General features: G+C 40.8%; 1 protein-coding gene across 8 annotated transcripts in view; it reads right to left on the reverse strand.

Annotated features, from left to right (window-relative positions):
- RAD51AP1 (RAD51 associated protein 1) overlaps positions 1 to 12,567 on the reverse strand; it is a 38,395-nt gene that overhangs the window by 15,657 nt on the left and 10,171 nt on the right. For 7 of the 8 annotated variants that reach the window (XR_014252654.1, XR_014252655.1, XM_082421574.1 and 4 more), the window contains exons 3-7: positions 11,887 to 12,028; positions 8,924 to 9,033; positions 6,827 to 6,913; positions 6,179 to 6,328; positions 1,779 to 1,940 (exon numbers count right to left, since the gene is read on the reverse strand). Coding sequence is in view for 6 of the 8 variants with exons in the window: in XM_082421574.1 (XP_082277700.1) it covers positions 1,779 to 1,940; positions 6,179 to 6,328; positions 6,827 to 6,913; positions 8,924 to 9,033; positions 11,887 to 12,028 (651 nt within the window). In the remaining 2 variants the exon portion in view is untranslated. The remainder of the gene's footprint in view (positions 1 to 1,778; positions 1,941 to 6,178; positions 6,329 to 6,826; positions 6,914 to 8,923; positions 9,034 to 11,886; positions 12,029 to 12,567) is intronic. The other variant, XM_082421577.1, reaches the window with a different exon arrangement.

Here is a 12,567-nt window from a genome sequence, read left to right on the forward strand (position 1 = left end):
GGGAAAGATTATAACACCTGCCAGGTCAGAGATGCTTAGAGGTTATCAGTACATTATTAGTGGGACTAGAAATATAATCCATCTTTCCAAATTCTTAATCTCATTATTTAGCTGTTAAACTTTACTTCTAATATTACATAGGAAATTTTCTCGGGAAGCAACTTGCTCCAGGGTATATGGAAGACATTAAGTGGCAAACTCCAACCTGGAAACTGAAATCTTATCTTTAGTTTTTAGAATGTTTTGGTGAGAAAGCATAAACAAACATCTAAAGAAAATATGAAATATATTCATGTTAGGTTTTTTTCCTATTGTCAATGACTTTTTCATATCAGTTTGTGGTAGGCGGTCCCTTAAAGAGACCTGTCTCCTGATTCCCAGAATGTGCACATGTTACCTTACACAGCAAAGGGACTTAGCAGGTGTGACTAAATTAAGGATCTGGAGATGGGGAGACTATCCTGAATATCCGATGGCCCCAGTGTACTCACAAGGGTGCTTATAAGTGAAAGTGAGAAGTAGGAGAACGAGAGAGTTATGTGATGGCTCTGAAGGGAGAAGTGGACCACCCGTCAGACAGCGGGTGGCCTCTAGAAGCTAGAAAAGGCAGGAAAGGGGGTTCTTCTCCCCTTGAACTTCCACAGAGGTACAGAGCTCTGCCAGCAGCTTGATTTTAGCCGAGTGAGGAAAATTTTGAACCTATGACCTGCAGAACGGTAAAGTAATAAATTTGTGTTGATTTAAGCCACTAAATTTGTGATAATTTTTTACAGCAGCAATTGGAAACTAATACACAGCTTTATCTCTAAAAACCCCTACATTTAAAATCCAATTTCTGGAAACCAGATGAATTTGCCAGTTGCAAAAAAACACCAATTAAAACCTGGCTAGTTGAGAATACAGTGGTGAGGGGAATACGACTCAATCAGTACTTAGTTCTCACTTCTTAGTAAGTACTCAGCACCAGTACTCAGCACCATGCTATTTAAGGTGAGAGCAATGCCCACCCTTAATGAATGGGGTCTGAATAATGGAAAGTTTAGTTTCAAACAGTACATATATTAAACAACCAAGACATAAAAATATCTATCAATAAGTAAAACAAGGCAGGTTAAAGGAAGTTATATTTTACAATAATCTATTGTATATTATGAACTCAAAAATATCCTAACTTCTTTTACACAAGAAACAAATATTCCACATTCAAGTCGTCACAAATTCCAAAAGTTTTATTGTAAAACTGGTTTCTCCTAACTGAATTCATTCTGAAGAAACCACAGGGCCCTATCCCTAACACATGACAAAAGGGTTCTCAACTCAAAGACTGAGTCACGTGCGACAGCAGAAAATGAGAATCACGCCAACTTCCCCGTTTAATCACGTGGAGAAAATGTGGTCTAATGGACAGATTTACACTCTGAATGCACAAGCCTGGGTGGAAATTCTAGCCCCTCGCTTATCAGCTATAAGAATTCCAACAAATGGTTTAACCTCTCAGAGCCTCAGTTTTGTCGCTGTGAAATGCAGGTGACAGGAGCCACTCAGAGGGAGGCCCAGCATGAAGAGGGACAAACAGTCCGTGCTGGAAGGGGGGTGGGGGGGCTCAGTGCCCCTATCTGCCCGTCTGCCTTCCCCGCCCCAGCCTGCTCTCTTCCACGGATCTTAACAAGAAAAGAACGCTGACAAAAGGTTAAGGAGACTAAAGGCAAAGGTGAGAGAAGCACGTTAAGTAAGCAAGCATATCCAGTATGAAGTGACGTATGGGGGACTGCTCTTACCCACATTATCCCGTTTGGATTTGGCTTTCTTCTCTTTCTTTTCAACTGGAGATTTCCCTTTCACTTCTTTCTTTTTAATTTCTTTAACTTTACTTTTTCTCACAGTGAAACTTTCATCATCTTCACTCTCACTAAAATCAGAATCGTCCTCAGAATCCTCACCTGAAACAGAAGATTACATACCTCATCTCTAAAAAGTTCTAAAAAGTGAGGCTTCTCGGACTTCCCTGGCAGTCCAGTGGTTAGGACTCCACGCTTCCACTGCAGGGAGTTCAATCCCTGGTTGGAGAACTAAGATCTAAGATCCCGTATGCCGCTTGGCGTGGCAAAAAAAAAAAAGGTGAGGCTTCTAGGGCCTCAATTTCATCTTCTGCACCAGATTCTTGTGCCCCTTTGTGCTATGCTGTTTCCAGGGGCAAAACAACGCATGGTGCCTGGGTCTGGATCCTGGCCCCTCCACTGACATGTCGTGCGACCTGAGACAGGTCCCTAACTTCACCGTGCCTCAGTTTCCTGTATAAAATAGGGAGAACCCTAAAACCTGCATCACAGGGTTGTTGTGCAGATTAAGTGAGTTAATATAGGTAAAGAATAACATCTGGCATATAGCGAACAGAAGAGCAAGGCTTGCTATTGCTATTATCATTAATTTCCCATCAGTAATCCTTACTTCTGATTTTACCAGTTTAACTCAGCAACCTTTGAGAAGAATGGTTGGGTATAACATTGCTGCTCTTCCAAAACGATAACCTTGATGGTAATAATATGGTAATAATAATAATAATGTTATTATTATAACATTATTATTATTATAACATTGCTGCTCTTCCAAAACGATAACCTTGATGGTAATAATAACCGTATGCCTTTCCTTAATCACACCAACTTCAACACGCCAGAACAGAAACCCACTGGGAATTGAGAAGAGACTGACCGTACCATAACCATCTTAACTGACAATCCTGTGTATGATTTCACCTGGGACACACCTCTGATTTCCCACAAACTCCTTTCTATTCTGCATGGGATGATACAAGCCAGTGATGGAATGTGTTAAGTAGCTACAGCTTCTGGAAAAAAGCATAGAGAATACTCGAGAGTTAAGCAATGATTCTTCTATTTTTCGGGGGAAGAGAGGATCAGAAAATCATGTCCTGGAAATACTAAACTCTGAAAATTAAGTGTAAATAAGGATTAGCCCTATATTCATAAAAAACCTTTTTACACTTTTTTATACATCATTACAAATGCAGTACATGCTTACTGTAGAAAATGCCGACCGTACCAAAAAAGTATTAAGGAAGAAGAAAGCCCACTCCCTAATCTCCTCACTCAGAGATAACCACTGTCATACCCACCATATATAATATCTACCTAACTATCTATATGGAATAATATATTTTATGTAAAAAAATATATATATATGAAAATTTTCAAACATACACAACAGTAGATAATAATAAACTACCACCCAGATTCAACAATCATCAATATTTGGCAACATTTGTTTCATCTATCTTCTCTTCCCTTTCCTTCTCAGAGTATATAAAAATAAACCCAAGACACTGCATTATTACATTTCTACATACTTCAGAATGCATCTCTAAAAAACAGACTTATAAAAAACATGTCATTATCATATCTAACGATATCAACAACAGTTTCTTGGAATCATCTTCTATCCAGCCCGTTTAATCACTTTTAATATAGAGCAATATCCCATCCCTTTTCCCCCCATGCCTTGGACATGTTGAAGCAACCAGGTCAGTTGTCCTATGGAATGTCCTACATTCTGGATTGGTCTGTTTTCTTCCTCATGGTGTCATTTAACTTACTCTTGCATTTCCTGTGAGCTGGAATTTTCTCAAGGCTCAATTAGAATCGGGCTCACATTATTACTTTTTTGGGCAAGAATACACATCATAGGTGGTGCTCTGTTCTCCGTATTATGCCAGTCATATCAGAAAGCACAGAATGCATGGCTGCCCCACTCCTGGTTGGTTCAGCTGACGCCGGCCTGAATTCTCCATTGTAAAGATCCTCGTCAGCCTTCTATTGATGATGTTTGCCTAAATCAACAATGTCATTACAATCTTCAAATTGTGATGTCCTTATTCTATCATTCTTCCCACACAAATAAAATTTTAAAAACAGATAATCAACCCATGTATTCACATGTATAATAGTTACCGTGTTATACAGAATTCACCATATAAGGCCAGCAGATCACATGAAGGCCGCTATAAATAGTACCTTGCAAAATCAAATAATTATTTCTGGACTCCCAAGAGGATCTAGGTTCAGGGAGGGCAAGCAGTGGAGAAGTTTCTCCAAAATTTCAGACTATAGGATCTAGGAGGATACAGCTTCCTGTAACCCCAACAGTTACGGCATCTCACGTGCTCTTTTCTTGGCTTGAGGGGATGGACTGTAGGGCGGGCTATAATGCTATTTAAATAAGCTGGAGGTGGGGAGATGGGGCTCCCGGAATCCCAAGTCATCAGCACCTCATACTGGGAAATCTGGAAGGCCCAGACACTCAGGTTATGGACTTGGGGTATCTTTAGATGTCCTTAGGAAAAGCCTTGATTCTCTCCATTTTCATTTTTCTTTTCCCACTGAAGGTCACAGAAGTTCCTTTCTCTTCTCATCTAGCGTGAGCCAGCGCAGGAGGAAAACTCTGAAATGTCACTTAAAGAAGGGACCCTGTCCCAGATAGCTCAGGTTGTCTGAAATGAATCCAGCAGCACATTCAAGTATAATAAACAGCCAGCTCTGAGGCGATGGGAGGGTGAGTCATTCTTGGCTTAGGGCAGATGAAAATAAACTGGTAGTATTGCTCCTTGAAGTACACTGAGCGTATTGGGGAACATGTTTGTCCTTCCATTTAAGGTAAAGCAGGCTTGAGACCCTTCACGATCCGGTGCCAGGCGGCCTCTTCAACCTCCACCACATTCTCCCTTCCCCGCAAACCTCACTGAACTCTGTGTGTGTGTGTGTGTGTGTGTGTGTGTTTCCACGTCTTTTTCTTTTGTTTCTTCCAGTTGTATTGAGATATAATTGACATGCAGCACTGTGTAAGTTTAAGGTGTACAGCACAGTGATGTGACTTACGTACATCATGAAGTGACTATCACAAGAAGTTTGGTGAACCTCCATCATCTCGCAGACACAAGATTAAAGAAATCGAAAAGATTGTTTTTCTTGTGATGAGAGCTCTTAGGATTTACTCCCTTAGCCTTCATATGTAGCACACAGCTGTGTTCACCATCTTCGTCCTGTTGTACGTTATAGCCCTAGTGCTTATTTATCTTACAGCTGCACCTGTCTACTTACGGACTGCCTCCATCCCTCCCCCCTCCCCCAACACCTGCCTCTGGTAACCACAAACCTGATCTCCTTTTCCATGAATTTGTTGTTTGTTTGTGAAGTATAATTGACCTAAAACACTGTGTTAGCTCTTGGTACACAACATGGTGATTTGATATTTCTATACATTTCAAAATGATCACCACAATAAGCTAGTTACCATCTGTCACTACACAAAGATATTACATAATTATTGAGTATATTCCCCACACTGTACATTCCATGACTCATTTAATTTGCAACTGGAAGTCTGTCCCTCTTAATCTCCCTCAACCATTTCTTTCCTCTCCTCACCCTCCTCCCCTCAGGCAACCACCTGTTTGTTCTCTGTATCTGTAACTGTTTCTGTTTTGTTGTTTGATCATTTGTTTTGTTTTTTAGATCCCACATATAAGTGAAATCATACAGTTTTTGTCTTCCTCTGTCTGACTTACTTCACTCAGTATGACAATCTCTAGGTCCACCCATGTTGCTGCAAATGGCATGTTTTCTATGGCTGAGTAACAGTCACTGTGTGTGTGTGTGTGGACACACGCATATACCACATCCTCTTTATCCCTTCATCTACTGACGGGCACTGAGGTTGCTTTCACATCTTGGCTATTGTGAATAATGCTGCAATGAACATGGGGGTGCAGATATCTTTTCTAATTAGTGTTTTTGTTTTCTTTGGATAAACACTCAGGAGTGGAACTGCTGGATCATGAGGTGGTTCTATTTTTAATTTTGTGAGAAACGTCCAGCGTCACTGAGCTCTTGTATGTGCACTTGCCTGTTCTCTTGTTTATGCCCTTCTATCAGTCAGAAGTGCTATTTCACCCCTAAATGCTACTCATTTTTCAAGGCACGGCTTAAAGGTCACCTCCAGATAAAGCTTTTCCCCCAAATGCCATAGCTGAATTGAACTGTCTTGTGTATTCCTCAAGTTTGCACACACCAAACGTTTAGCAGTGCTTTGCATACGTTAATGGTCTCCAAGAACTTTCTACTGACTCTCCATAGGGTTAATTTTGAGTTAGGACATAACCTACCAGTTGCAAAGTCTGGTTCGGAGTCATCAGCACCGTCGCCGTCACTGCTTTCCAAAAGAATCTTCCTCTGCTGGACCACGGCTTGGGATGCCGCTTTTCTTCTCCGCTGAGAACCCTGGGAATCCTCCTCCTCAGTGATCTTATCCAGATCTTCAGGATAAAAAAAATCAACGAAACGTTTTGTGCCAGGTCACATTTAAAGAACTGTGGAGTAGACTTCTATGACACCTGCTCTTTTTATTTGCCCAGCTTTGTCCTTCCTGTGCTTCTAGTAACAGACCACACAGCCCAATCTGGGTCAGTCATAATACATCAGTCTCCTGGCAACAGTCCGAGTTAAGCAAAAGTCCAAGGCCCACACTGAAAGAGTCTTTCCCCAAGAATTTTCAAACTGGAGCTGGGAAGATAGAGCCCCTTTCTTCAGTGTTCAACTGATGTCAACTAGAAGCCATGGGTAGTCGTGACCCTCCACCAGGGAAGAAACTGGGTCTGCAGTTAAAAAAGAGGAAAACTAAAACAGAAAGAAACAAAGGAGAAGGGGTGAAGAGAGCCTTCACAAATGCGAAGACCTTGGTTCTAGTTACAGTTTCAGGAATTTAAATAAGAGTTAGAAAATGTCGATGGAAAAAATATTATTAATTAACTTACCTAAATAATCACTGGCTACACTGCAATTGGAGATATGAGGAGACTTACTCATTGCTTCTGTTTCACTATTGCCGTGTTTGTCAATGTCTAAATATAAGGAAGAAGAAAGCACCCTAATCAACCAATGTCTAGAAATAGGAAGATAAGCGCTAAAATCTAATACCATTTAGATACAGATAAATGATCCAGACCAGGGGTCCCCAACCCCTGGGCCGGGGACTGGTACCGCTCCGCAGCCTGTTAGGAAGTGGGCCGCACAGCAGGAGGGGAGCGGCGAGTGAGCGAAGCTTCATCTGTATTTACAGCTGCTCCCTATCCCTGCCCATCGCTTGCACTACTGCCTGAACCATTCTCCCCGCCTCCCCCCTGTGGAAAAACTGCTTTCCACAAAACCAGTCCCTGGCACCAAAAAGGTTGGGGACCACTGATCCAGGCTCAAACTAGCACAGTGACTTTACTTGGCGAGGCTAACATATGGTTACAAGTTTTGGCTCTGAAATCACACAAACTTTAATCAGACTTAAGTTCAAATTCAGGCTCTTAAATCGGCAATATACCAGGGGAAACTTGCTTATCCTCTACAAGACTTAATTTCCTCATCTATAATGTGGAGATAAAAACAGTCTGGGGGGCTTCCCTGGTGGTGCAGTGGTTGAGAATCTGCCTGCCAATGCAGGGGACACGGGTTCAAGCCCTGGTCCGGGAAGATTCCACATGCCGCAGAGCAACGAAGCCTGTTCACCACAGCTACTGAGCCTGCGCTCTAGAGCCCGCGAGCCACAACTACTGAGCCTGTGCTCTAGAGCCCGCGAGCCACAACTACTGAGCCCGTGCGCCACAACTACTGAAGCCCGTGTGCCTAGAACCCGTGCTCCGCAACAAGAGAAGCCACCGCAATGAGAAGCCCGTGCAACGCAAGGAAGAGCAGCCCCCACTCGCCGCAACTAGAGAAAGCCTGTGCACAGCAACGAAGACCCAATGCAGCCAAAAAAAACCAAAAACCAAAAACCAAGAAAAACAGTGTGGGGATTAAATGAGGCTATTGTGGGGAATTAAATGTTGACTGAATGTGGAAATTGCTTATTGTGGTGTCCAGCACAAAGGAAACAGTGGACAAATATTAACTATCATTTCTGTGTAGGCAGATCTGTGCTTTTACTAATGTAAAGACTCTTCAATAATTATCACAACTTTAAAATGATCTAGAGTATTTTAAGAGAACTTTAAGTCATGATGATTGGTACTATTACTCTCGGAGAAGTGGTACTTCCAAGGAAACCTCGCTATACAATGTCACGATCTTTTACAGGAAAGAGATTTTCATTTTCTCAGTTTTAGATACATGACAATTCTCTTTTTCAGTTTCTTTGACTCCTGATTACTAAAAGGGCCCCCTAATCAACACTATCTCACTTATTTTCGAACAGGAGGCACTACTGACTTAAACATCTATACCCCTAAATAAGCAAATGGGCTAAAAATATCCTCCAAGATAAAAGAAGTTAGGCCAAAGCAGTTTAATCCAAAAAGCAACTGAGCAATTTGAATGTCTTTTCCGGGAATAATGATTTCTGCTTCTCCAGAATATCAATATTGCCATCTGCTGACCAATTGCCAGAAAAATCCACGGAGAAAAATCCACAGATAAAGCCAGCAGTCATAAATCTATCAAGTCTACTGAGCTTGCTAACCAAATTAGTACCTTTAGCCTCTGTAAATAATAAAAATTACCACCATTAGATTATGTTTAACTAATCTGAATTTGGAGAGAAAGAAGGTGGATTGTTCGGATGTACAGGTCAATGTATTTGATCATGAAATTAGATTTTCACTGCATATGAAGATGAACTTTGGACATGCAGGGTCATAGGCCACGTCCTCCAGTTGAACCTGAGTGTTAGGCAGAGAGGTATTTATGTGTGGATGAGATTTATGCAACTGAATAAACAGCTGAATCCAACGGCACTTTCTGCAAATTGCTCCTTTTTTAGTCCAAAGTTTTAGAACTACATTCTTCCCTCTGCTAAGGCTCATCCAACGAAATGATTACAAAAGCAATAAGAAGGTTTTAAAGATAATTATTGAAAATAAAGTTACTTTTATCTTGAGACTCCTCCACATCAATGGTGACGGCTGGAAGTTCCTTCACTGATAAAGCCAGTGCGACTTCTAGGTCTCTCTGGTAGAGCTTATCATCTAAAGGCATTCTAAAATAGACACACAAATAATAATGAGTTTGTAAACTATCAATCTCAACAAAAATCTGAGATTTTCCTCAGTGACTAAGAGTTTCTTTCCAACCTCAGAAAGATGTTCTTCAACAATAATCATGATCATAATTGCTCCTTAACGTTAAGCCTCCTGAAATGTTAAGTGTCATGTTGGACCCAGCAGAACAGATTTGAAATAAGAGCATCACGTGACAATGTCCATTTCATTGTGATGTCTCTTCCTCACCACCAGCTCCGTCCAGGTGGGAAGCACCTGCCCAACTGAGAATGGACGTGGCTCAAACATCACTTCCACTTAGAAATCTTCCTTGACCTCACCCACACCTCTTTAGACAGCTGTTATAGCTCTTTTATTAAATTGAAATTACTTTTTTTTTTTTTTTTACATCTGTTCTGCCCAATCTGGACTTTGACAAATATTTCAGCAAGTACTTACTCTGTGAAGCATTGCACTAGACAGGATATTAAAAGTGCCCTCAAAAAGTCTGTAGTTAATGAGGAGGTAGGAAAACAAGTCCCATAATAATTACCCTATATAAACAGATTATCACGTCTCCTGTTCAAGGTGGTCAAGAGTGCTATAGTGTTTAAGAGGAAGAGAAAGCAAAGAAAGGTTTGAAAAGGTTTGAAGGTAAGAAAAGGCTACGTAAAGGAGGTAATACTGAGATGCACCTTGAAGGATTTATTTTTTAAAATAACAATTTTATTGAGATATAAGTCGCACAGTATAAAATCCACCCTTTTGAAGCATACAATTCAGCAGTTTTTAGTATATTCAGAGAGCTGTGAAACCATCACCACCATGTAATTTCAGAACACTTTCATCAACCCAAAAAGAAACCTCATACCCACTAGCAGTCAGTCCCCGTTTCCCCCTCCCCAGCATCTGGCAACCACTAATCTACTTTCTGTTTCTATGGACTTGTCTATTCCGGACATTTCGTATTACTGGAACCATATAATATGTGGCCTTTTGTGCCAGGCTTCTTTGGCTCCCTACAATGTTTTCAAGGTTCATCCATGTTGTAGCATACATCAGTACTTCTTTTTTTTTTTTTTTTAACATCTTTATTGGAGTATAATTGCTTTACTTTACAATGGTGTGTTAGTTTCTGCTCTATAACAAAGTGAATCAGTTATACATATACATATGTTCCCATATCTCTTCCCTCCCGCATCTCCCTCCCTCCCACCCTCCCTATCCCACCCCTCTAGGTGGTCACAAAGCACCGAGCTGATCTCCCTGTGCTATGCGGCTGCTTCCCAGTAGCTGTCTATTTTACGTTTGGTAGTGTATATATGTCCACGCCACTCTCTCACTTTGTCCCAGCTTACCCTTCCCCCTCCCTGTACTTCATTTCTGTTTATTGCTGAATAATATTCCACTGTATGGATATATCACATTTCACTTATCCAGTCATTAGTTGATAAACATTTGGATTACTTCCATTTTTTGGCTATTATGAACAATGCTCCTATAAATATTCATGTACAGGTTTTTGTGTGGGCATAGATTTTTATTTCTCTTGGGTATATACCTAGGCTGGGCCATATAATAACTGTTTATTTCAAGGAAGTGCTACTCTGTTGTCCAACGTGGCTGCACCGTTTTGTATTCGCAGCAGCAATGTGGGAGGGTTTCCACTTCTCCACATCCTCCTCAACACCTGCTACTGTATGTCCTTCTGCTTACAGCCATCCCTCTGCGCGTGACATGTTATCTTATTGTGGTTTTGATTTGTATTTCCCTGATGGCTAAGGGTGTTGAGCATCTTTTCATGTGCTATCGGCCATTTGTATATATTCTTTAAAGAAATGTCTATTCAAGTCCTTTGCCCATTTCTAACTTGGGTCATTATTCTTTTTATTGTTGGACTGCAAGAGTTCCCTATATATTCCAGATACAAGTCCCTAATGGGTTCTATGATTTGCAAATATTTTCTCCCATCCATTGGTTATTTAACTATATTTTAAAGGTAGTACAAGGAGCTCAAAAACAAAAAAGAAAAAAGTAAAGAGAAGGACATGGGCTAAGTCTCTCTAAGTTAATTAACTTTCCTCACATTTATTGTAGCAGTAAAGCATCAAACGTCCTACGTTCCATTTGTCAGTATCCCTTCTCTGCCCACCTCCTCCCCGCAGTGCAAGTGTGGGGCCTCTTGGGGCTTTCTTCCCTCATTTTACCCTCTCTCTTGGTACAAACTAACGGAACTCCAGGGTTAGTCTAGAAACCATAGGTCCTGCTCACTGCTGGACAAAACTCAGTAAGATAAAGAGAAAATACTTTTTATCTGTAGAAAAATACATGGTTTAATTTGTTTCTTCCAGTTTTACTGAGATATAATTGACAGCCAGCACTGTATAAGTTTAAGGTGTACAATACAGTGGGTCACAGTGATGTGACTTACACGCATCATGAAATGATGACCACAGAAGTTTAGGGAACATCCGTCATCTCATATATTACAGATACGTGGTTTTAAATTTTATAACTGCCCTTACAAATGTGATTTTTAACAAAGTAGTCCTGTAAGACCTGAGGACTTCAGAGACAGGTACTAGGTCTTGTAAATGCAAGTTATACCTTCTAAACTTGGTAATTATGATTGTCTTAATACTTAAATGGATATTTCCTCATACATTTGTGAACTTAAAGAAGTTCAGAAAGTCAGAAGGGGATTAATGCTACATCCCTGTTCTCCTACATGCACTAAATAAAATAAGACCCACAATGCTGCTCAAATTCTAATTTAGACCAAGAATTTGAATTTATCTCTCTTTTAAATTAACACATCTAATGTCATATTTACTGTATGTCTTACCTCTCACCTTTTTTTAGGGGTTTTCTCTTGTAGTGGGATGTCTTTTTCCTGGAGATTCTTCAGTTTAGGTTCTGGTTTTTCTAGTTTTAACTCCTTTTGTGTAGTTCTGGATTTTTTATTTAACGGTGCGGTTGCAGGAACAAAATCATCTATTCATGTGTGAATTAAAAATAAAAGAACACATGAAATTGCTTTTCCTTAGGAAGAAATAAATAAAATTACTTTCTTGGTAGCTGAGATTCATTACCATGTGTGTTCAAGTTTTAAAGATAAGCAAATTGGGGCTTCCCTGGTGGCACAGTGGTTGAGAATCCACCTGTCAATGCAGGGGACTCGGGTTCGAGCCCTGGTCCAGGAAGATCCCACATGCCGCGGAGCAACTAAGCCTGTGCACCACAACTACTGAGCCTGCGCTCTAGAGTCCATGAGCCACAACTACTGAGCCCGCATGCCACAACTACTGAAGCCCGCACGCCTAGAGCCCATGCTCCGCAACAAGAGAAGCCACCGCAATGAGAAGCCTGCGCACGGCAACGAAGAATAGCCCTAGCTCGCTGCAACTAGAGAAAGCCTGTGCGCAGCAACAAAGACCCAGTGCAGCCAAAAATAAATAAACAAATTAAAAAAAAAAAAAAAAGCAAAGACAAGCAAATTGTTTGCTTTCCACAGTTTAAAAAATACTGTTGGT

This window comes from Balaenoptera physalus (genome assembly GCF_965194825.1).
Source record: "Balaenoptera physalus genome assembly, chromosome: 13".
NCBI lineage: Eukaryota > Metazoa > Chordata > Mammalia > Artiodactyla > Balaenopteridae > Balaenoptera > Balaenoptera physalus.